This window comes from Geotrypetes seraphini, chromosome 3 (genome assembly GCF_902459505.1).
Source record: "Geotrypetes seraphini chromosome 3, aGeoSer1.1, whole genome shotgun sequence".
Lineage (NCBI taxonomy): Eukaryota > Metazoa > Chordata > Amphibia > Gymnophiona > Dermophiidae > Geotrypetes > Geotrypetes seraphini.
Window position 1 is genome coordinate 202,127,160 of NC_047086.1, and position 26,238 is coordinate 202,153,397.

At 47.2% G+C, this 26,238-nt stretch overlaps 1 protein-coding gene across 9 annotated transcripts in view; it reads left to right on the forward strand.

Annotated features, from left to right (window-relative positions):
* LARP4 (La ribonucleoprotein 4) overlaps window positions 1-26,238 on the forward strand; it is a 246,832-nt gene that overhangs the window by 136,854 nt on the left and 83,740 nt on the right. For all 9 annotated transcript variants that reach the window (XM_033939032.1, XM_033939028.1, XM_033939027.1 and 6 more), the window contains 3 exons: window positions 1,474-1,577; window positions 1,719-1,829; window positions 20,536-20,589. In XM_033939032.1, the coding sequence (XP_033794923.1) occupies window positions 1,474-1,577; window positions 1,719-1,829; window positions 20,536-20,589 (269 nt within the window). The remainder of the gene's footprint in view (window positions 1-1,473; window positions 1,578-1,718; window positions 1,830-20,535; window positions 20,590-26,238) is intronic.

Below are 26,238 nucleotides of genomic sequence, written 5' to 3' on the forward strand. Positions count from 1 at the left end.
TCTTTCCTGCTTTCAGCCACACTTCTTTGCAGGGAAGTGGGCAGCGGCTCTTACACACTGCATGTGGCTGACCTACAAGCCTTTCCTCTGATGTCAGCTGTGACATTGGAGGGAAGGCTTCCAGGTCAGCAGCATGCAATAGTTGCTGCCTGCATCCCTGCAACAATTGTGGCTGAAGGCAGGAAGGAGCAGCCCACCTGGAAGGAGGTAACTGGGATCCCCCACTGACATGGAAGGCTTTCCTCCAACGTCAGCTGTGACATCGGAGAGAAGCCTTCCAGGTCGGCTTTGGTGGAGGGGGGCATGCAGCTGGAGGGCATGGAATCCCTGGCGGCGTCAGCATCTATTGAGGAGGAAGGGGGCAGGAGACCGCAGTGCTGCGTATCCCCCACAATCGGCGTATGTACCTCATGTTGAGAAACTGTGGTCTAGCACAGGCATTCTCGACCAGGTCTTGGACACACCTAGCTAGTCAGGATTTCAGGATGCACACAGTGAATATACATGAGATAAGTTTACATTCACCATCTCCAATGTAGGTAGTTTTCTTATATGCATATTTGTTGTGGGTATCCTGAAACCTAACTGGCTAAGTATGTCCCAAGAATGAGGCTGAGAACAATTAGTCTAGCTCCCATGTCTAGCCTGCTAGAAGAATCTTTTTTTAAAAGTTTGCCTTTCAAATGATGTGTAGCCTCAGTTGTGCAAAATGTCTGCACTTCGTGAATGACTGAAAATCTGGAGATGTTCAGACCTCATCACTGGCTAGCTTCAGGAATATACAAATCTGTGCTACACTGACTTACTCTCAATTGTTCTTTGCTTACTTCTGAACTTTGAAGACTAGGGAATACTTAATTCATGAGGGAGTAAATCACTAAAACTTCCATATGCATCAGTACTAAGTGTGAGCCATTTTATCTTTCTGAGCTGTTTCCTGCTTTTTAAACTTTAATCTCAGCTAATACTAAATTCTATTCCACTTATATCCAACTATAAATATTACTTAAAACTTAACTATGTAGACAACTCACTAACTAATTATGGATATATTTTTGTGTGTGTGACCTTGCAGCTTCTTTTTTCTGGGCCTCATTCACAACTGCCTGAGGATTACACCTAATGTGTATGTACCCTGAGTCTGGCTAGTAGGTGTTGGCATTCCATGACCAAGGCACACTTTTCTGGCAGTTGTGAGTCTGCCTACATAGCATCTTTGTTCTAAGGAGCAGAAAGTAGGCCTGGGAATTGAACCCAGGTCTCCTGCATGCACTACAACTAAACCAATGTCTAGTGCCTGTTTCCAATCCTATAATAGTACCTTCATTTTCTTAATACCATTTGCCTTTCATTTCCATGAAGGAAAGCAAAGTAGGGTTTTGTAATGTTGCTTATTAAAATATGTTGGCTGCTGTCCCGATTTAAATGGTCTTTTTGTTCCCAAATTCAGCTGATTGATTTTTCTAATTTTAGCATCCCCTATGGTGCAAGTTGATGAGAGTGGAGAGAAAGTGCGACCAAACCACAAACGATGCATTATAATTCTCAGAGAGATCCCAGAGACAACACCAGTTGAGGTAAAAAGAATTGGAGAAGTCCAAGAGCCATTTGCATGTTTGTTGGTCTTTACTAGATTTTTATTTATTTCAATTTGTTATCAAACAAATGAAAAGGGGAAGCAAAGTTAAAAATCTGGAATTTTTTGACCCTTGTTACAGGAGGTTAAGGCGTTGTTCAAAAATGAAAACTGCCCGAAAGTGATCGGCTGTGAGTTTGCTCACAATAATAACTGGTACATTACATTCCAGTCTGACACTGATGCACAACAGGTATGAATGCTTATCTTTGCATGCTTGCTTCTGTTACCACAACTAATTTGGGATTTTGATTAAAGAACTCTATCACTGTCATATGTAAAAGTTTCTTAGAAATTGCTACTTTGTCAACTTACATTTTGGAAGGTATAAGGGCTCTAAGTACCACATAAGTTATTGGAGGATTGTAATAAAGAAAATACTAGACAAATTAATGTTTAAATTAATGACCTTAGAAAACCTGACTGTCAGATGAGTCAGTTGGAGCTATATAGTAGTACTATCGACTAAATTATTATCCCAGGACAAGCAGGCATGATATTCTCACATGTGGGTGACGTCATCTACGGAGCCCCGATGCGGAAGCATTTTCAAGCAAACTTGATTGAAGATTTAAGTTTGCTCTGCTGCTCCACGCATGCGTGCCTTCCTGCTCCACTAGGGGGTGCATCCCCTCGTGGTCTCCAGTTCAAATTTTTCCGCGAGCCTAGAAGCCGTGTTTTTCAGGCTCTGCCCCAACTGCCTTCTAGCACCGCGATTTTTTCTTGTTTTTCACGATTAAGTCGCTGTGCGCGAATTCTTTACTTTCTTACTTGATTCCTGCTTCGTTTTCAACGACCCGGAGGCTTCCGGGTCCCCGTAGCCGCGTGGCTAATCGAGCCGCGGCTACTTTCGATTTAATGTCCCGGCCTTTGACCGGCTTTAAAAAGTGCACCCGGTGCGAGCGGCTTCTTTCTCTCACAGACCCGCATCGCCGGTGCATCCTCTGTCTGGGGGCGGCTCATCCAACCGACTCCTGCCCCCAGTGTGCTATTTTCCAAAACAGGGCCCTCCGCCGAAGAAAAGCCCGCATGGCGGACCTCTTCACCCCGGACCAACCCTCCACCTCGGCCTCGAGGTCGGCCCCGACCTCGGCCCCGGCCTTGACCTCGGCCCCGGATACCTCGGCATCGCCTCGAGACTCGACCCCGAAGTCCTCGGGACAACAGAAAGCCTCGGCTCTGGGTAAGTCCCCTCTTCCCTCTTCAGGTTCTGTAACAGCGAAGAAGCCAGCCTCGGGGACAACGGCAACGCATGGCGGAAGCCCCATGCTTACAGCCCCATCTAAGCCCTCCAAGCCTTCGGGCCGTGCCTCCACCACACGGGAATACTCTGATACGAGGTCGCCCCCGGTGGAGCGCACCGAGGCAGTGGACATGCCTTCGATGCTGTCCGTGCCCGTCTTCCAGGACCTACTCCGAGCGATGATCACGTCGGAGCTGTCCGCGGCAATGGCCCAGTTTCAATCGGCCTCGACCTCGAATGTGCCAGACCAGCCTGAGCCTCGCACCGAACAACCTCGAGGAAGGGTGCGCAATCCTCGCCGCATCCCATCCTCCTCGGACTCCTCGCCGAGACACCCGAGACGTTCCCCCTCCGCAGACCGCCGAGGGGCAAAACGTCGGGCTAGAACGACAGAAACCTCGAACCGCCATACCTCCAAGAAGGCCCGAGGTTCACCAACTCTACGAGGCCGTTCTCCCACACCTCGTACGGGACCACTAAGGGTGGCTGAGTTATCACTCTCCAACCCGCGCATCCTCCGAACCCCCCCTCGGACGTATTCTCCGAGGGAGTCCGGATCGAGGTCACCGATCCAACATCGATCGGTACCCCTAACCCCGGCATCGTCTCCGAGGGGCTCCTCGAGACGCCGAAGATCGACAACCCCGGAACACTCTCACAGTGCTTTCCCAGTCTCGGAGCATGGATCAGAGCATGAACCTCGATACTCGAGGGAAGCCTCCCTATCCTTCTCCACCCGACGAAGGTCTCGTTCCCCGACCCCGCACGGGGCCCCGGGGACATCTCGCCCATCCTTCACTCGCTTTGTCCAAGACATGGGCCACGCATTGGACTTAGACCTCCAGTCCGACTCCAGATACTCGAAGGAGTACCTGGCGGAGCTGGATATGCCATCACTGCCCAGAGAGTCCCTTCGCCTACCACCCAACCCGGTACTCCAACAGGCCTTCTTCAGGAACCTGGAGACCCCCTACATGGTCACGGCCGTACCCTCCAAAATGGAGGCCAAGTACCGCACAGTACCTTACCCGGGATTCGAGCAACCACAGCTCTCCCACCAATCGCTGCTAGTAGAATCCTCCTTGAAAAAGGCTCACCCGTCCCGGGTCTCAGCAGCGGTCCCCCCAGGCTGAGAAGGCCTAACCCTGGATAAGTTCGGCAGGAGACTATACCAAAACGCAATGATGGCCTCTAGGGTGCAAAGCTACACTTTCACCTTCACATCATACCTCAAACACCTCATTGGACTATTGAGAGCCTTTGAGACTAACCTACCGGCCTCCCGGCAAGGAACGTTCGGCCTGCTTTTAGAGTCGCTCTCCAACCTGCGCCTTCATCTATTCCACGCGGCCTACGATGGCTTCGAACTCTCCTCCAGAGAAGCAGCCTTCGCTATCGCCATGCGCCGACTAGCCTGGCTGCGCCTGGTCGACATGGACCCCAACTTACAGGACCGGTTGGCTAACCTCCCCTGCGTGGGAAAGGAATTGTTCGATGACACTATCAAGGCGGCGACAAAACGCCTCTCCGAACATGAACGCTCGTTTGCCTCCCTTGTCCGGCAAAAGCCCAAACCGCCAGCGTCCAGGCCATACAGGGCCCCTCCGCGCCGATACCCACAAAAGTCCACCCCCGCCTTCTCGCGGCCCCCACCCAGACGTCCGCAAGCCCACCACAGGGCCATGCCCAAGTCCCAACCGCCCGCGACCACCAAACCATCCCCGTCCTTTTGACGGGACACGCGGAAGGGGGCGGGCCCCCTCCGCCATAGTCCCAGACCGCCTTCCCATCGGGGGTCGACTCAAAGCTTTTTACCCTCACTGGGAACAAATCACGTCGGACGCATGGGTCCTTGGCGTGATCTCATCAGGGTACTCTCTCAACTTTCGGGCCATTCCTCCGGACAACCCCCCAAGGAATTGCCCTCCCAACCGGACTCAGCTACCCCTACTCCTCTCCGAAGCTCGAGACCTGCTTCGCCTGAGAGCAGTGGAGAAGGTTCCCCCCGACCAACGGGGGAAGGGCTTCTACTCCCGCTACTTCCTGGTACCGAAAAAAACGGGAGACCTACGCCCAATACTAGACTTGAGACACCTCAACAAATTCCTGGTACGGGAAAAGTTTCGGATGCTCTCACTACCAACACTTTACCCCCTGATCGACGACGGCGACTGGCTCTGCTCCCTCGATCTCAAGGAGGCGTACACACACGTCCCAGTGCACCCCGCTCACCGCAAGTTCTTGCGCTTCCAAGTAGGGGACTGGCACCTACAATACCGAGTCCTCCCCTTCGGACTAGCATCATCACCTCGGGTCTTCACCAAGTGCCTCGTGGTGGTAGCAGCAACCTTACGTTCCCAGGGCCTCCAGGTATTCCCCTACCTGGACGACTGGCTAATCAAAGACCCGTCCAGGGAAGGGGTTATCTCAGCGACCCAACAGACTATTACCTACCTACAAAGTCTGGGGTTCGAAATAAACTTCCCAAAATCTCAACTACGCCCCTCGCAGTCCCTACAGTTCATCGGGGCCACGCTGGACACGGTTCACCTCCGCTCCTTCCTCCCCCCTCCGCGCCTGGAGGCGTTAGTAAGTCTGAGCCGAAGGATCTCCCTGCTGACCTCAGTATCAGCTCGACAGATGATGACCCTTCTGGGCCACATGGCCTCCACCGTCCATGTCACACTCTTCGCCCGCCTCCATCTGAGAATCCCTCAATGGACCCTGGCGTCTCAATGGCGTCAAGACCGGGACCCGATCGACCACTCCGTGATAGTGACTCCTTCATTGCAACGATCGCTCCGCTGGTGGGCCGACTCTTCAAATCTTTCCAAAGGTTTGCTCTTCCTCACCCCACCCCACAGCAAGGACGAAAGCTGAAGCGGGGCACACGGAGGATAGCATTCTCGGAGATCCTGCCTGTACCGAGAGCAGATGCAAAGAGGCAGGCAGACCTCCAAGCTGTAAATGCATGGTTGAGGAGATGGTGCCAGGAGGAGGGCTTCCGCTTTGTGAGGAACTGGACGTCCTTCTGGGGAAAGAGCAAGCTCTACCGGCGGGACGGCCTGCACCTGAGCACAGCGGGAACCAGACTACTGGCAGCCAATGTGAGGAAGGAGATCGAGAGAGCTTTAAACTGAGGAGAGGGGGAAAGCCAACAGCTGATCTCATGTTGACGCTTCGGACAACAGTATCCAGAACAGATGCTGAACGGGCTGACTGCAGGGAGGAAGCAGAGGGACCGGAAGATCTCAAAATCAGACAGCGAGGGAAACATCAGGTAAAGGGAGCTTGCTGGGAGAAGACTAAGGGGCATGGGGACACAGGGGGACTGGGTGGCATGAGGGCGAAAGACGAGAGTAATATAGAGGTACCACAAGGCGAGGGGGATCAAACAGAGGCTCAAGGGGTGATAGCCCAGGAGGGGGCCGGTAGGGCTAGAAATCCCAGAGGAAAAGCGGGGAAGTGGGGTGGCAGGAATGTGGGGAAACCGAAAGCTAAGAGGGTAAAGGCTGAGGGCAAAGCAGAAGCGCAGAGAGCGGGAAAACTGCCAGAAATCCAAGGGCAAGTGGCCCAGATAAATGCAGAGGTGGAAGAAAAACGACGGGACCTGCGGTGCTTCTATGCAAATGCAAGAAGCCTCACGGCCAAGATGGGTGAACTAGAAGTCGTGGCCAGGGAGGAGGACCTGGATATAATTGGAATTGTAGAAACCTGGTGGACAGAGGAAAACCAATGGGATGTAGCGCTGCCGGGGTACAAGCTCTATAGGAGGGAAAGGACCCACAAGAAGGGGGGAGGCATAGCACTATATATAAAGGACTCTATCCACTCGATCGGGATGGATATGGCAACGAAGACAGAGGGGCTGGAATCGCTATGGGTCAAATTACCGAGAAACAAGGGTGCGGCCATAAAACTGGGGCTGTACTATCGACCACCTGGCATGCCAGAGGGAGTCGGACATGACTTGGAGGCGGAATTGAGACAGGAGTGCAGGACTGGAAGTGTAACAGTGATGGGGGACTTCAACTACCCGGGGATAGATTGGAGTACGGGTCACTCCAACTGCACTAGGGAGACAGGATTTGTAGAAGCTGTGAAAGACTGCTTCTTGGAGCAACTAGTCAAAGAACCGACGCGAGGGGGTGCTACTCTTGACCTCATCCTAAACGGATTAGGGGGGCCAGCGAGAGGGGTAGAAGTGGGAGGACCACTAGGCAACAGTGATCACAACATGATTAGATTCACACTAGAAAGAGGGACACCCGTGGTTAGGAGGACTGCAACAACTGCGCTGAACTTCAAGAAAGGGAACTATGCTGCTATGAGGGAAATGGTGGGGAGGAAGCTCAGAAACATCTTTAGGATGGAGACTGTGGGAAGCGCCTGGACCCTATTCAGGGACACCCTGCAGAAAGCACAGAGAATGTACGTCCCCAATTTCAGGAAAGGCTGCAAGAACAAACGATCAAAGGACCCGGTTTGGATGTCAACAGAAGTAAAAAGGGCGATAAAGGACAAAAAAGTATCTTTCTGGAGGTGGAAAAAGGACCCAACAGAGGAAAATCACCAGGCGCATAGGAAATGCCAAAAGGAATGCCACCGAGAGGTTAAAAAAAGCAAAGGGGAAATACGAAGAGGGGCTGGCCAGGGAGACGAAAAACTTCAAGGCATTCTTCAGTTACGTTAAGGGAAAGCGACCAGCGAGAGAGGAGGTGGGGCCGTTGGACGATGGGGACAGGAAGGGAGTGATTAAGGAGGATAAAGAGGTAGCTGAGAGGTTGAACACGTTCTTCTCGTCGGTTTTCACGAGCGAAGACACAACTAATATACCAGACTCAGAGGAGCTCATGAGTGGGGAACAGGCTGAAAAATTAGAGCACATAGAGGTAAGTAAGGAGGATGTCCTCAAACAGATAGACAGATTAAAATGTGGCAACCGGGCCTGGACGGGATCCACCCAAGGGTTCTGAAGGAACTAAGACAGGAAATAGCAGGCACAATCCAACATGTTTGCAACCTATCCTTGAAAACTGGTGAGGTACCAGAGGACTGGAAAGTGGCAAATGTCACACCTATCTTCAAGAAGGGATCGAGGGGTGACCCCGGGAACTACAGGCCGGTGAGCCTGACTTCAATTATAGGGAAGATGGTGGAAGCTATGATCAAGGACGGCATTTGCGAGCACATCGAGAGGAATGGCCTACTGAGGAATGGCCTACTGAGAACAAGCCAGCACGGATTCTGCAAGGGAAGATCATGCCTAACGAACCTTCTGTACTTCTTTGAGGGAATAAGCAGTCGGGTGGACAATGGGGAGCCCATAGACATCATTTACCTCGATTTTCAAAAGGCTTTCGACAAGGTGCCACATGAAAGGCTACTTAAGAAGCTGTGGAACCACGGGGTGGGAGGGGATGTGCACAGATGGATCAAGCACTGGTTGTCAGGTAGACTGCAGAGGGTCGGAGTAAAGGGTCAATATTCTGACTGGCGGGGAGTCACGAGCGGTGTGCCACAGGGATCGGTGCTGGGGCCGTTACTCTTTAATATATTCATCAATGACCTGGAAAGGGAGGTAAAGTGTGAGATTATAAAATTCGCAGACGATACCAAACTGTGCGGCAGAGTTAGGACCAGGGAGGAGTGTGAGGACCTGCAAAGGGACCTGGACAAGCTGGAAGACTGGGCAAACAAATGGCAAATGCGCTTCAACGTGGACAAATGCAAGGTCATGCATATAGGGAAAAAGAACCCGTTGTTCAGCTACAAATTGGGGGGGGTATTGTTGGGAGACAGCAGACTCGAGAGAGACTTGGGTGTGCTGGTGGATGCATCACTGAAGCCATCTGCACAGTGCGCGGCAGCCTCGAAAAAAGCCAACAGGATTCTGGGCATCATAAAGAAGGGCATAACAACCAGAACACAGGAAGTCATCATGCCACTGTATCAAGCGATGGGGCGCCCACATCTGGAATACTGTGTTCAGTATTGGTCGCCGCACCTCAAGAAGGACATGGCGGTACTTGAAAGAGTCCAAAGGAGAGCAACGAGAATGGTAAGAGGGCTGGAACACTGCCCATACGCCGAGAGGCTGGATAGGCTGGGGCTCTTCTCTCTGGAGAAAAGGAGGCTCAGGGGAGATATGATAGAAACCTTCAAGATCATGAGGGGCATAGAGAGGGTGGATAGGGACAGATTCTTCAGACTGAAGGGGACAGCTAATACGAGGGGGCATTCTGAGAAACTGAAGGGAGATAGGTTCAAAACAAACGCAAGGAAGTTTTTTTTCACCCAGAGGGTCGTGGACACTTGGAATGCATTACCGGAGGAAGTGATCAGGCAGAGTACGGTCCAGGGATTCAAACAGGGATTGGACGGATTCCTGAGGGATAAAGGGATCATGGGATACTGAAGGAGGAGCTGGGATGTAACACAAGTATAGAAAGTTAACCAGGTAATGAGTAAAAACCAACCAGGTCGTGCATGTGAAAGACCGGAGGGCTAGGGCTTCGATAGGAAGGCAGGACTTAAATGGGAAGCCAAGGTGGCAAGGGAGCCCCTTCTGATGATTCTGACAGGTCGTGACCTGTTTGGGCCGCCGCGGGAGCGGACTGCTGGGCGGGATGGACCTGTGGTCTGACCCGGCGGAGGCACTGCTTATGTTCTTATGTTCTTACTCACCACGGACTCGTCGGAGTACGCTTGGGGAGCCCATCTGGACGGCCTACGCACCCAAGGAATGTGGTCAGCACAAGACCGTCGCTGCCACATCAACATGCTAGAACTTCGGGCCATCTACCTCGCAGCCGTAGCCTTCCAACATCTGCTCCACGACCGAGTGGTTCTCATCCGAACCGACAACCAGGTAGCGATGTACTACGTAAACAAACAAGGGGGGACAGGGTCTTGGCCCCTCTGTCGGGAAGCCCTGCGCCTCTGGAAATGGGCAATCTCCAACAACACCTTCCTTCGAGCGGTGTACATACAAGGAGAACAAAACTGTCTGGCGGACAGACTCAGCCGCCTCCTCCAGCCACACGAGTGGTCACTACACTCTCACATCCTGCGAGGAGTGTTCGAACGGTGGGGGACACCTCAAATAGACCTATTCGCGTCCCCGCACAATCACAAACTGCCTCTCTTCTGCTCCCGGATATACTCCCCGGACCGGCTCGAGGCCGACGCCTTCCTCCTCGACTGGGAGGGAAGGTTCCTATACACGTTCCCGCCGTTTCCTCTGATACTGCGGACGCTTGTCCACCTGAAAACAGTACAAGCCACCCTGATCCTGATTGCCCCTTGCTGGCCACGCCAGCCGTGGTTTTCCCTGCTACTTCAACTCAGTGTCAGAGATCCACTGCCTCTGCCTCTGTTTCCCTCTCTACTGTCACAGGGTCAGGGTTCACTGTTACATCCCAATCTTCAGTCTCTTCATCTGAATGCTTGGTTTCTCTCCCCCTGACTGCTCTCCCCGTGTCTCAATCAGTCAAGGAGATATTGGAGGCCTCCAGAAAAACCTCGACGAGAACCTGCTACTCCCAAAAGTGGACCAGATTCTCAACCTGGTGCTCCTCCCACAGCCAGGACCCGGTGTCGGCCCCCGTCCCCCTGGTCCTTGACTATCTACTTCAACTATCTCATTCCGGCCTAAAGACCAACTCCATTCGAGTACACCTCAGTGCGATTGCGGCCTTTCATCAGCCCCTGCAAGGGAAAGCCCTCTCGCTCCATCCCTTAGTCACTCGCTTCATGAAGGGTCTGCTGAACGTCCACCCCCCTCTCAAACCTCCCCTGGTGGTTTGGGACCTTAACGTGGTTCTGGCTCAATTAATGAAACCTCCATTTGAGCCACTAGACAAATGCCATCCAAAATTCCTCACTTGGAAGGTAATCTTCTTACTCGCGCTCACGTCCGCACGGCGGGTTAGTGAGCTGCAAGCGCTGGTAGCGGACCCACCCTTCACGGTATTCCATCATGACACCGCACCCATCCAAAGTTCCTACCTAAAGTATTGTCGGATTTCCATCTCAATCAGTCCATTGTCTTACCTGTGTTTTTCCCCAAGCCCCACTCTCACCCCGGAGAAGTGGCGCTCCACACTCTTGACTGCAAAAGAGCGTTGGCCTTTTACCTCCAACGCACTCAGCCACACCGGAAAGTCCCACAACTGTTTCTGTCCTTCGACCCAAACCGGTTAGGCCACCCAGTTTCCAAACGCACCTTGTCCAACTGGTTGGCCGATTGCATCTCCTTTTGCTACGCTCAGACTGGTCTCGCACTGCATGGTCGAGTAACGGGACACAAAGTCCGAGCGATGGCAGCCTCCGTAGCGTTCCTCAGGTCCACACCTATTGAGGAAATCTGCAAGGCTGCCACATGGTCTTCGGTTCATACCTTCACCTCCCACTACTGTCTGGACTCCCTGTCCAGAAGCGATGGCCGGTTCGGCCAATCGGTATTGCGAAATCTATTTGCTTAAATTGCCAACTTCCCTCCATCCCTCTTCAGTAAGCTTGGAGGTCACCCACATGTGAAAATATCATGCCTGCTTGTCCTGGGATAAAGCACAGTTACTTACCGTAACAGGTGTTATCCAGGGACAGCAGGCATATATTCTCACAACCCGCCCACCTCCCCGAGGTTGGCTTCTTGGCTAGTTAAGTGAACTGGAGACCACGAGGGGATGCACCCCCTAGTGGAGCAGGAAGGCACGCATGCGTGGAGCAGCAGAGCAAACTTAAATCTTCAATCAAGTTTGCTTGAAAATGCTTCCGCATCGGGGCTCCGTAGATGACGTCACCCACATGTGAGAATATATGCCTGCTGTCCCTGGATAACACCTGTTACGGTAAGTAACTGTGCTTTTTGGCCTCTGAGTTCCCCACCCTAATCATAATTGTTTTAGAACTTAAACAAACTCAGGAGATCTCTCATTCCCTGTACTCACTCTTCTGCTGTCCATGTGATGACTACTTTGAGTTTTCATGACGGTCAGCACAGCTGACCCTCCTGTTGAATTAAGATTATATAGTTCTGGCAGTGGTCTTGGTTGGGATGGGCAAGCACTTTTAAAAAATTATTTTTCAATGGCCTATATTATTGGCTTTTACCTACACCCTCTCAGAGGTAGTTGTGCTTGCAAAGAAAAAGGGGCAAGAAAATAAAACTAAACCAATTGTTAAAAAAAAGCATTAAAAAATCATCCCAAAGCAAAGTTTCTTGGCTTCTAAAACTTTAATCATCCTGGGATAAAAGATGCCCCCTGAACCAAAGGCACAGCCAGAATTTCTGGGTTCAACTTGAACCTGCACTGACGAGGCTTCTTTTGCTGTTCAACATAAGTGATGTGGGAACTAAAGCAGACCATCTAGAAACCATGATTGGAACTTCTGTCTCCCAAACCACATGGAAAGGAAACCTGGGAACTGTGTGCTTTTATTTATTTATATATATATAGTGGTACCTCGGTTTACGAGTGCACCGGTTTGCGAGTGTTTTGCAAGACGAGCAAAACATTTGCAAAATCGGCACCTCGGAAACCGAGCGCGCCTCGATTTGCGAACGCCCCCCCCCCCCCCCCCCCGCGAACTGGCACCCCCCCCCCCGCGATCCAGCACCCCCCCCCACCCGCCGCAATCGGGCACCTCCCTGCCGCGACCTGAGGTCCCCGAACCCACTCGAACCCTCTTCTTACTTTAGTGTAGCCTCCGCACCGGCACCAGCATGTCCTGTGCGTTGGTGCCGGTGCCCGAAGATCTGTCTCCTGTGCTGGGCCTTGAGCATGTGAATGTGCACGTGCTCAAGGCCCAGCACAGGAGGTAGATCTTCGGGCACCGGCACCAACGCACAGGACATGCTGGTGCCGGTGCCAGTGCGGAGGCTACACTAAAGTAAGAAGAGGTTTCGGGTGGGTTGGGGGACCTCAGATCGCGGCAGGTGGTTGCCCGATGGTGGGGGGGGGGGGTGCCGGTTCTCGGGGGGGGGGGGGGAGGCAGCGCTGCTGGCTTCGGGGAGGGAGGGGGGGGGTGGGAACTTATCAAAATGAGTTTCCATTATTTCCCATTTTGGATTACGAGCATGCTCCTGGAACGGATTATGCTCGTAATCCAAGGTACCACTGTGTATATATGTGTGTGTGTGTATGTATGTATGTATATATATATATGCTGGTATTGATAAATAGATTTTTAAAAAATAAATAAAATACTGGTATTCTCCACTCACATTACCAAATAAGGGGTTGGGGTGCCATTTTTCAAAATGGCAGCACCAAAGGTAGGAGCAAGTAGGCATTGCTCAGTAGGCATTGGTAGTGCTCAGTGGGAGGGGTTAACGTAGACACCAAGGATTTCATTTTTTGAGAGGGGTGCATTTGGAACAGGGAGGTCATGAGTCAACAGGGAATTGTTTCTTTTGAGGAAGGGAGAGTGTCATATTGGCTGGTGGGATTAGGGACCGCTAGACAGGGTTTTGCTGCAGTCTTATAACAAGTGTACTCGTTCCTGTCAGTGTGTGAGCCAGATAGTGCTCAAGCACTAATCGGGACAGAAAACCAGTGGGATTGACCAAAAAATGACATATACACACCCCTTCCCCCCCCCCAATTATCCAGGAATCTCCAAGATAAAAACTTTTATAAATAACCACTTTGTGATGTACAGTGGTTAAGTGGTACAGAATTGACATAAACCATGTTTTAGCATAATAGTCAGTAGTTAGTGCAGCAGCCTGGGGAACTGGGTTTGATTCCTGCTACAGCTCCTTGTGACTCTGGGCATGTCACTAAACCCTCCATTACCCCAGGCATAAAAAACACTTTGATAGTAATCACAGAAGGGCAGTATATCAAGCCCCAACCCCTTTTCCCTTTCCTAGTGTTTTGTGGGATTTGCATGGCTTTTTTTTTTATATGCACTCACAGGAACAGGGATATATGCAATGACCTGTGGATTACTGCCTTGATTTTAACATGGCAATTATTTACATTCTCTTTGCTTACTATGTAGGGAGGAATTTTTTTGTGTTTCAGTACAGGGCTTATACAACAAAATTAGCCAACTATGCTGCAGGGCTTTCTGCATCAACCTCTGATTTGAGCACAAGCAGGTGATGACATTGCATGTTTTAAGAATGAAACATAAGAACATAAGAATTACCACTGCTGGGTCAGACCAGTGGTCCATCACGCCCAGCAGTCCGCTCATGCGGCGGTCCCCAGGTCAAAGACCTGTGCCCAAACCAAGACCCGCCCTACCTGCATTCATTCTGGTTCAGCAGGAACTTGTCCAACCTTCTCTTGAATCCCTAGAGCAGGGGTGCCCACACTTTTTGGGCTTGCGAGCTACTTTTAAATGACCAAGTCAAAATGATCTACCAACAATAAAATTAAAAAAAACACAAAGCACAGTGTACGCAGAGAAAATGTTAATTATCATGTATATTCTGGGTTTTTTTTCAAAGAGATCAAAGCAGATGACTTTATGCAATGTCACTTCAGTAACAACCATACAAAAATAGACAAATATACCCCCTCCCTTTTTACTAAACCGCAATAGCGGTTTTAGTGCAGGGAGCTGTGCTGAATACCCTGCGCTGCTCTCGATACTCATAGGCTCCCTGCGCTAAAAAACTCTATTGTGGTTTAGTAAAAGGGGGCCATAGTGCAAAAGTAATAGTAAAAGGGGGCCACATTTTGATCACTAAATTGAAAATAAAATCATTTTCCTACCTTTGTTGTCTGGACATTATTCAAATCTTGTTGGTCCCAGGCTCTGGTTGTCTTCTGATAACTTGCTTGCCAGGGTCTCCTTCTTTCTTCTATCTTCTATCTCTGTCCTCCCCTTTCATTTCCCTTCCCTCCCCTGGAAGTCTGGCATCTTTCCTTTTTTTCATCTCCATCCACAGATCCACGTTTCTCAACTACCCTTTCATTGAGCATCTCTCCCTCCTTCCCCACCACCCCAGGGTCCACCATCTCTCCCTTTCTTTTTCCAACTACCCTCCTATCCAGTATCTCTTCCCCCCCCCCTCCACACCATCCCTTGTGTCCAACTTCTCTCCCTTTCTGTTCCTTCCCTCCCTAAATCCACCATCTCTCACCCACTCCTCTGTTTTTAGACCCATTATTTCTTCCCCCCCCAAAGTCCGGCATATTCACATCTCTTTGAACCCCCCCTTCCCTCCCTCCCTCTGTGTATTTCTACAGCAGGGCCCTGAAGGCTTGCACCCCACCCCTTGAAGGCCTGCCTGTCCTCCTGAAGGTCTGCACCCCCCTGAAGGCCTGCACATTCCCCCCTGAAGGCCTACCCCTGCCCCCCCCTCCCCCCCCCGGAAGACCTGCATGTTCCTCCCTGCCCTCCCACATCCTTTGACCTAATTCCTGCAGGGAGCAGCCTGCATTGAGGATCGCTGGTACTTTAGCAATCCTTGCAGGTTGCCATAGGCCTCAGGAGCTGTCTTCCCTCTGCCCCAATCCTGCCTCTGACTCAGAGGAGGGGCAGGACCACGGCAGAGGGAAGCAGCTCCTGAGGCCAATGGCAACCTGCAAGAATTGCTAAAAGTACCGGGAGGCCAGGGAGAAAGCCGGATGTCACCCAGCAGCAGCTGCTCGCCCGACAGCTACAGCAAGATGTTGTGGACCAACGGGGCCAAGCCCAAACTCTCCGTGGAGAGCAACGAGGGCAAGCTGCCCTGCGCTGACTACATTAACATGTCCCCGGCCAGCGGCTCCATGACCAGCACCCCTCCCGATTGCTACCTAAACCCGACTCCCTTCCCCGCTCCTTCAAGCATGTCCACTGCCAGAAGGACGAGAGCGCGTTACGCCTCTCTGCTGCCTGCTCTGCGCCGAGGACTTAGAGGAGACATGATAGAAACCTTCAAGATCATGAAGGGCATAGAAAAAGTGGACAGGGACAGATTTTTCAAACTATGGGGAACCACAAGTAGAAGGGGGCACTCGGAGAAATTGAGAGGGGAAAGTTTTAGAACAAATGCCAGGAAGTTCTTTTTCACCCAGAGTGTGGTGGATACATGGAACACGCTACCAGAGGATGTGATAAGCAGAAGCACGCTATAGGGCTTCAAAGAAGGTCTGGACAGGTACCTGGAGGACAAAGGGATTGAGGGGTACAGATAAGAGTAGAGGTAAGGTTATAGGGATAGGATTAGAAGTAATTTGTAAAATTAGTCAGAGACCACTGTTCAGGCAGTGGGCCTGATGGGCCGCTGCGAGAGCGGACCGCTGGGCGAGATGGACCGCTGGGCGAGATGGACCTCTGGTCTGACTCAGCGGAGGCAACTTCTTACTTCTTCTTCTTCTTATGACTCCTCTTCCTCCTCCACCAGCAGCGGCAGCCTGGGGGGCCTGGAAAGCGGCGGGGACTGAATGAACTGACTTTTGATTGGCCGGCGTTCTTCAAGAGGCGGGCCAGTCAGGAGGGGGAAAAAAAACAGAAGGGAAGGGAACCCGGCTCTGCGATCGACTGAGGTTGCCTGAGTAATCGACCAGTCGATCGCGATCGACGCATTGGGCACCCCTGCTCTAGAGGGTGTTTTCCTCTATAACAGACTCCAGAAGAGCATTCCAGTTCTCTACCACTCTCTGGTTGAAGAAGAACTTTCTTACGTTTGTACGGAATCTATCCCCTTTTAACTTTAGAGAGTGTCCTCTCGATCTCTCTACCTTGGAGAGGGTGAACAACCTGTCTTTATCTACCGAGTCTATTCCCTTCATTATCTTGAATGTTTCAATCATGTCCCCTCTCAGTCTCCTCTTTTCAAGGGAGAAGAGGTCCAGTTTTTCTAATCTCTCACTGTACGGCATCTCCTCCAGTCCCTTAAACATTTTAGTCGCTCTTCTCTGGACCCTTTCGAGTAGTACCGTGTCTTTCTTCATGTACGGTGACCAGTGCTGGACGCAGTATTCCAGGTGAGAGAGTACCATGGCCCGGTACAGCGGTATGATAACCTTTTCCGATCTGTTCATGATTCCTTAATTATTCCTAACATTAATTATTCGTGGTTCTGGTGGCTCCAGATTAGCCTCGGCACCCATGGTACAGGGATCTTGTTTGTCTTCTAGTCGCAGAGCCCTCCATCTTCCTCACTCAGATGCCCTCTTGGCGCAGGTCCCATTCAGCTGTTTGATCAGGGTCTCATTTGTCTTAAGGCCTGGCTCTTGAGAGGGAGCGTCTGATCAGGAAAGGTTTCTCTGGAATGATGGTTTCTATTCTTGGGTTTGGGGACTATTTCTACTTGTTGAGCTAATGTGTGAATTTGGCATTTGTTTGAGGACTGGTGTGTGGTGTATCCCGTATTTTTTGCAGGATCATCTTTGTGAGTGCAGATAGCGGCCTTGACAACCTTACGGAGGGTAGTGAAAGGGAAGCAGTGGGCTACTCACCCAGATGTGTGTTGTTGTTTTTTGCTGGCGGTTCAGCTGATCCATCTTCCTGCATACATGCCAGTCCCTGTTTGGGATCGTAATCTGGTGGTGGTCTTGGTTGCCCCTCCTCTTGAGCCCTTGGGTCTTATGCTGAAGACCTAACCTTGAAGGTGGTGTTTTTAGTGGCTATCACGTCAGTGCATTGTGTTTCAGAGTTACAAGCATTTTTCTTGTCAAGCTCCTTTCCTGGAGTTTTCAAGAGAGTATGTAGTCCTATGCCCTCTTCCTTCATTCTTCCCATGGCATCGCCTTTTCATGTTTATTAGTCTCTCTTCTGGTCCTGGAGGATTAGAACGGTTCTTCAGAGCAGAAGCAGTTGCATAAGTTTGATGTTTGGGAAATTCTGCACATGAATGTGAAGCGAACGCAGGAGTTTCGGCGTTTGGACCATCTCTTTGTTCTGTTGGATGGCCGTTGAAGTGGGAAAGCAACTTCAAAGGCCATGATTGAGCGCTGGATTAAAGATGTGGTTGGTCCCTACGTTTCTTAAAGCTCCTTCAACAAGGGAGCAAGCTGCCTTCTGGGCAGTGTTTTCTTTGGTGCCTCCGGTAGATATTTGTAGGGTGGCAGTTCAGTTGTCATTGCATTCCTTCATTTGACATTATTGGGTGGACGTCAGGCTGTGACAGGATTTAGTTTTTGTTGTTGCATTCCTTCATTTGACACTGTTGGGTGGCCGTCAAGGTGTGACAGGATTCGGTTTTTGGGTAATGTGTCCTTCAGTCGGGCCTCCTGAAATTTGCTTCACTGGATTCCATATGCAAAGCAGCAGTTTGGTCCTCATTTGTTTACTTCACGCCTATACTTGGTTATTTTACCACTGACATGAATTCAGTCGATCAGTGCTGGCCAATTCTTGAATCTTTTTTTGATAATTGGGCTTTTCCTTGGTCAGTGGACAGCTCATAAAAAAAAAAAAATAAGCAGCCCTGAGCTTTAGAATCTCCCGCTTGTGTGCCCAATTTAGTTCTTCGTGTTGATGGAAAAAGCATTGTTTCTCCTGCAACAAGTATTTTTCATAGACAACAGGATTGATGAGGTAAACAATTCCTCTCACCTCCATGAGAGCTTCATTCTTTTCTTGAGCTATGGCTCTAAGTACACTGTTATGCATACTCAGTACACTAAATTCTGAGCTCTGGGGCAGCAGTTATGTCTTTTTTTTTTTTGTAATTCTTTATTGATTTTCAATTTGAGTACAAAGTGCAAAAATTTTACAAACAAGAAATACATTGAACAGCACTTACATCAAATCAAATAATAGAAAATATATTTCCCCCCCCCCTCCCACTCACCCTGAATTGAAGGCTTATACAATTAATCAGATTTAACAAATTCCGTTAATGGACCCCATGTTGCTTTAAATATTTTATTATGTCCCAATATTTCCAAATTCATTTTTTCATATCTATAATATTGACACAAAGTTTCCTACCAAAAGGAAAAATGTAGCCTGTCCCAGTTTTTCCAATTTTTGGTGATCATTTGCATGGCAATCCCTGTCATAATTATAAGAAGTCTGCTTTTATACCTGTCTAATGGATTTTTAGTTTTTAATAATGTCCCACATATGACCACTTCGTAGGACAATGGAATCGATGTTTCCAGTATCATATTACTTTGTCCCCATATTGATTTCCAAAAATTGAGTATCAAGGGACAATAAAACAACAAAAGATCCTGTGTCTCTACTTCAAGATGACAGTGTCAGCATCTATTAGACTTTGAACTTTACAACTTTTGTAAACAAACAGGGGTCCAAAAAATTCTATGTAACAAAAAAAAACAAAAAACAGGTTTGTCCCATAGTCCTCCAAGTCCAAATCTGTGGCCATTGAGTAGCAGAAATTTGCTGCTTTATCTCAATGCTCCAGATGTCTTTTAGGCTTGTTTTAGGTTTTTTATTCAGATATTCGGCAGCAGTTATGTCTTGACAACATGTAGTGCTGTCCCCCCACTTGTCTGCCTGATTAATCCTGCTCTCTACGGAAAACACAAAGCATTATTATTCATTTGTATTATTATTTTTTTTCTGCCTTTGCCTGCCTACTTTATTCTCTTGGACTGAATATGGTCAGATCTTTGTAGTTTGAATATTCAGATGTAATTCAAACAGCAGCTCCTTTTGTCTCATAAATGTGTAGTAATAATATGACCCATGTGTGTACCCCTATGAAGGGGTAAGCTCTGGAATTGGCAGATTTTGAATAGTTATATGACTGAGGTCTGTAACTGGATGAATGATCACGACCTACAGTAGCATGTGGAGAAGACTAAGATCATGATTGAGGGTGATAATTGTGAAGAGAATTTCCCTGACTTGTTACAGGTCATGGGAACTCAATTGATGGTGAAGAGTGAGATGACTGTCCTGGGTGTAACTTGGACTTTGCCTTTTCAATGAGGAAGCAGATTCTTAAGGTGATCCAGTGCGGTTATGCTCACATACAAATTTTGTATAGGCTGAAATTGATGCTGGATCCACATGATTTTCAATCTGTGGTTCAGGCTTTGGTCTTGTCCCATTTGGATTACTGTAATATGTTGTATATTGGTTTGACTAAATCCTTGCAGCTATTCATGAATTCTGCAGCAAGATTAATAACTGGTATCTCAAAAACAGATCATATTACTCCGATCTTGAAATCTTTGCACTGGCTCCCAGTCCAACAAAGAATATTACACAAAGTGCTTTCTACTATTCATCAAGTGTTATACTCATTTGCTCCATTAAGTTTCCTAAATCTTTGGGATATTTACCAACTGAGATATAAGGGAGAGATGCAGCTGATTAATGTCAATGAAGACAGAATTCATTATGTGAAAACAAAGAATTCCCTTCCTGGGGCTCTGAGATTGTGTGAAATCGTATGTGGTTTAAGAAACAGCTAAAGATGCAATTATTTGTAGATGCCTTTATATGATACTTATAGGGTTGCTATTTTTTATGATGATTTGTTATGTTTTATAGGGTTGAGAGATGCTGAAGATGTCTAGAGTAGTATGTGATTATAATACTTTTAGATTTAGTCGATATTTGTTCTGTGAACTGTTTCTGTTTAAAATATTATGCATGTTCCTTCTGTTCACTGCCTAGATTTTTAAACGGTTTATAAATTTTTTTAAATAAAATACTTCAAGAGTGCAAAAATACTTTGATATGTTTTAAGGCTGAGATTTTACAATCAGTTTTTTATGTTTAGGCATTTAGGTATCTAAGGGAAGAAGTCAAAACCTTTCAGGGCAAGCCAATCATGGTAAGTATTTGAACCAGAAGTGTGTGGTGGTGACCCCCCCCCCCTCTCCCCTTGGTTATGGTAAACAGTGCAGTGTGTGTTGTAATTTAAGACCTTATTCTTCCACCAAAACCTGTGTGTATGACACGTGTTAATATACAAGCAAAACTTGAGCTCTTGAGTTAGTGCTTCTGCTGCTTGAGTGTGTTTCCTTTGTGGCTGATAGAAGTGCAAAGAACATGTATCAATTTAGGCCCAAAAGACAAGGTTCATGCTTCCTTATAAACAGTTTACTTTGATATCCTTGCTTAACTGTGATTGTACTGCAAGATAAATCCCTTTCTTCTTTTCTTGCATGGCAAGAAATTTTTGGTGTATTCTTGTGTTTCAGACATTTTCCTCCTACTCTCTAGCACAGGAAGTACTTCCCTGTTGAACAGAAGGGCGGCCTGGGGTCCTCATCCCATTAATGCCAAGCAGTGATATGTATCCTTAGGGTCCCATTAATGCCAAGCAGTGATATATATCCTTAGCAGTGTTCTCCCCAGAAATTTTTTCCAGCCAGGTGGCATGAAAAAGTAGCTGGGTGGGGCAGGATGAGGAAATTTGGTGGTGGGGAAAATGAAATGTGTACTATTTTTATTAGTTAATTATTCATTATTTTCCAATGCTCAATGACTTCCTTTTTTAAGGTTTGACACTTGTGCTAGAATATTTTTACTAAATTTAAGAAGAATCCAATTCTAGAAGTGAATAATTAGATATTTGCCCTTTTTCAAATGGTATACAGATTTTAAAAAGGGAAATGTATTAATGAAGTCATTAGGTTCAATCTAGCCATTTATTCCTGCATGAATTTAAACAACTAAAAAAAAAAAGAGAGATAATATAGCTCATCCAGCCATACAAGAAATGGCTCTACAGCACCTCTAATAACGTTTTGATCACTAGGTTCCTTCCTGAGGTCTCACTGAGGATATGAAATAGATGCAATCCCTACTTCCAGATCTCTTCCACATAATTTATGGAGAGGTATTACTGAGCCTTGAAGGAGACCTGTGTGATTGCACTACAGCAAAATAAAAAAAGTAGCAGATAAAGATCAAAGTGAGAGCTAGGGCAAAACAGTTTAGATAATAATTAGCAAAACAGATGCAGATAATAATTAGCAATGTATTAAAATTTTTTATTTGCTTATGTCATTTGAAAGCTGCTTGATATTAATACAACTTTAATTCTTTATACTGCAGAGGAGGGAGGGAACAACACCACTTACATCAACAGTAAAGTTAGAATAGGGGCATTAAATACAATGGCATACCTAGTATATATGACAGCCAGTGCTGATCATTTTTTAACCCCCCTCCTCTATATAAAAAAGTTATTTTTAGTAATAATCCACGAGTTAAACAACAAGGGTGCACCTAGGAAAAGGCAGCATCTTAAACACTGCTGTGAGTACTAGAATACCAACACACACATTGTAAAACTAAACAAGCCAGATCTTGCACAGTCAATTGATCCTGTACAATCGATGCTAACAGAAAACCATGTCCTTTTCATACACACAGAACAGAGATTCACCCTCGCCCAATAAGGAATAATTACAAACTAAAATAGAAATATATAGACAAAAGTTAAACTGAACCACTAAGAAACCAGACTGCATACAATGCAACACCATAGAAACAGTGACACATGTCCCTTAATACTGCGCAAAATATAAAGACAGTAGATGTAAATTTGGAAAAAATTGCTACATAACAATCATCACTTTACAAATTAACAAATAGAAATAAAACAAATAATGAGAAATAAGAAAATACCATTTTATTGGACTAATCCATTTTTCAATTTGTAGTAATTAGCTTTCAGAGGCCAAATCTTTATTCAAGACAGTACAATATACTGCTGTTATGGTATCCTGTCCTGACCTGAGGAAAGGGGTTTAGTCCAAAAAAAAAATTGCCTTATTTCCATTTCCTATTGATACTTTAATCAATACAGTTAAAATACTACTTGATTCTACGTAAAGCAACAAAAATTTTTTCTACCTTTTATCGTTTCTGCTTTAATCATCTTCTCTTCACTCTCTTCTTTCTATTCAGCGTTTGTCCTCTCTCCCATGCAACATCTGTCCTCTCTCTTTGCCCCTTCCACCCAGCCTCTGCCCTCTCTCTACCCCTTCCATCTACTGTCCACCCTCTCTCTTCCTCTTGCATCCACTGTCCACCCTCTCTGCCCTTTCCATCTAGTGTCCGCCCTCTCTCTTCCATATGGCATTTTCCCTCTTTCTATGTCCCTTCAATAAACTTTATATCCTGTGCCCTTTCTCTCTTTTGTACATGATTTATTTCAGCTTCACCCCTCTCCATTTTTCTGTCTCCACCCCCTCCCCTATGCTCTGGCATCTCTCTCTCTCTTCTCCTTTCCTTCTCTTCCCTCCCTCATGCCCTGGCATCTCTCTCCTCTCCTTCCATCTCCCCCTCCCATTCCATTATCTGACATCTCTTTTCCTACCTTTCTTTCCCTCCTTCCTTCCTTTCACCTGGTCCTTTTGGCTGCTTTCGACACAGTCGACCATCAATTTCTAAAAAGCAGATTGCACTCAATTGGAGTAACCGACACAGCTTTAGACTGGTTTACTTCCTTCTTTGACCGTTCATCCAAGGTACACACCAAACTAACAACCTCGGAATCGATCAAACTAGAATATGGCATCCCACAAGGATCTATTCTATCTCCCCTATTTTTCAATATCTTCACCTCTCCTCTTCTTACAATAGCACAATCAATTGGTTTCACAGTATACAGGTATGCCAATGATATCCAGTTTATTCACCCTATAGACCCAGATGATCCTCAGGATATTTTAAATATCAACAATAAACTAAATACGATCACTGAATGGCTAACTGAAAATATGCTCTTTCTCAACCCCGATAAATCAAATGGAATCCTCTTCTCTCCCACCAGAAATAAAACTCATTTCCCCCATCTATCTTAATCCACCCCTCTTCAATTCACAAATAGTACTAAGTTTCTAGGTGTAATCATTGACGATGAACTATCCTTCCATCAACAGATAAGCGCAGTGATCAAGAAAAGCTTTTACAAATTAAGGATGGTTAGATCAATCATGAGCTTACTAGAACCTTTTTCCCTCAATATCCTATTAATAATAATAATAATAATTTATTCTTATATACCGCCATACCAAAAAAAGTTCTAGGCGGTTCACAACAACTGGGCAAGTACATAAAATACAGATGAAATACAACAAATTGGAGTGGAATGCATACAATAATGAGTGGAATGCATTTACAATATAATGCGGATAAAATACATTAAAAAATAAAGAGAATGCTGATAAAATACCAGTATCTTGAATGTTTCAATCATGTCCTCTCTCAGTCTCCTCTTTTTGAGGGAGAAGAGGCCCAATTTTCTAATCTCTTGCTGTACGGCAACTCCTCCAGCCCCTTTACCATTTTAGGCGCTCTTCTCTGGACCCTTTCGAGTAGTACCGTGTCCTTCTTCATGTACGGTGACCAGTGCTGGACGCAGTACTCCAAGTGAGGGCACACCGTGGCCCAGTACAGCGACATAACCTTGTCCGATCTGGTAATCTCTCAAATTGATTATTGTAATTCCCTATATCAGGGCATCTCTCAAAAAGAAATAAGACTTCAAATCATCCAAAATATAGCAGTTAAATTAATATATAACACAAAAAAATTTGATCATGTCACTCCCCTGCTTATAAAATCACATTGGCTTCCGATCAATCATCGAATCACATATGAAATTTCACTATTCATCTACAAAACAAGATTAACACAAATCCCAGGATTCATAGACTTCTTATTCCAGCGAATGGCCACTAGGATGGTCTCAGGACTCAAGGATCTCCCATGTGAAGAACGGCTAGGTAAGTTGCAGCTATACACTCTCGAGGAATGCAGAGAGAGGAGAGACATGATAGAGATGTTCAAATGTGTTACTGGCCGTATTGAGGTGGAAGAAGACATCTTTTTCCTCACAGGACCTACGGCGACAAGAGGGCATACGCTAAAAATCAGGGGTGGGAGATTTCATGGTGACACTAGGAAGTATTTCTTCACCGAAAGGGTGGTTGATCGATGGAATGATCTTCCACTTCAGGTAGTAGAGGCCAACAACGTGCTTGATTTTAAGAATAAATGAGATAAACATGTGGGTTCACTTCGAGGAAGTGCTTAGGGGGCTGGGTTATTCGAGTGGGCAGACTTGTTGGGCCAACGGCCCTCTCCTGCCGTCATACTCTATGTTTCTACTAGAAGTTTTAAGATCTAGCAACCAGAACCTCCTGGTTGTCCCCTCCCCACGGCATTTATTCTATGACACCACAAGGAAAAAAAACATTTTCTGTTACTGCACCAACAATATGAAATTCCCTTCCCTTTCACCTTCAAGAAGAGATCTCATTAGATAAATTTAAGAATAAAGACCTTTCTTTTTAAAGATGCATATGATAAATAGGCTATAAGATCATATATAGAAAGAAGAGCATACCACCTTCCTAACTGTACTGACCTTTTACGTTTTCTCTTTCCTATCATAAATTGTACTTCCTCCTTTTTCCAATTTGTATCATGTAACTCTACAAAGTCTTGTCATTTGATATCTTCCCTTTGGTTTTAATAATTTTTTTAATATTGTACACCGCTTTGACAGTTTATTTTAAGCGGTATATCAAATTTTAAATAAACTTGAGAAACTTGGTGTGGCATCTTTCTCCTTCCCCCCCCCATATGCCCTGACATCTCTCTCTTTCCTTCCATGGTCTGATATCTCCTTTTCTTTCCCTTCCTCCCATGGTCTTGGCATCTCTTTCCTCTCCTTTCCCTGATGTTCCTTCTCCCTCCCCCCTAACTGGTACAGCAGCAGCATTTCTCTTCCCTCTCCCCCCCCCTAACTGGGTGCAGCAACATCATTTCTCTTCCCTTCCCCCCCTGACTCACATACCCTTCAGCAGATTCACTACAGACAGACTAAGGCAAGTTGTAAGTTTCACTCCATCGCTGACCTATCTTCCATAGGTCAGCAACGGAGGGAAGCTTACAACTTGCTGCTCTTGCTTGCTTCCGGCCTTCCTCGTTGCTGAGTCCTGCCTTTGCATCCCTAACCCCCCCCCTCCCCCCGGAGGGAAGAGAAGGGAAGCCGGCACGCACAGTGGTACCGTTAGAGCCCCAAAGCATGGGTTCAAGTTGCTTGCTGTTTTAAAAAAAGAAAAAAGTCAGACAGGAGTCAAACACTGAACTTTCAGCTGCTCTTCAGGCTATGCTGACTCAGTCCGGGGAATCCCCAAGCCGATGAGAGGGTTTTTAAAAAAATGTTGAGCAGCGGTGGCAGCAGGATTTGCGACAGATGACGGCCAGGTGCTTACCTAAATTAGCTGAGCGTAGCGGCCGGCTAAAAGGCACTAGGGAGAACACTGCTTAGGATCCCAGTTAGCTCCCTGTGCCCTTTTTTGTCATGTTTTATTAACTGCTTTTATGAAGAGATGGGTCTTTAATGCCTTTTGCTGCCAAATATTTATATCTCCAAATCTCTTAAGCTCTTGGGACAAGGAAATCAGCTGCATAATTTGTGCTACAGAAACTTTATATACAAGTGAAATTAATTTGG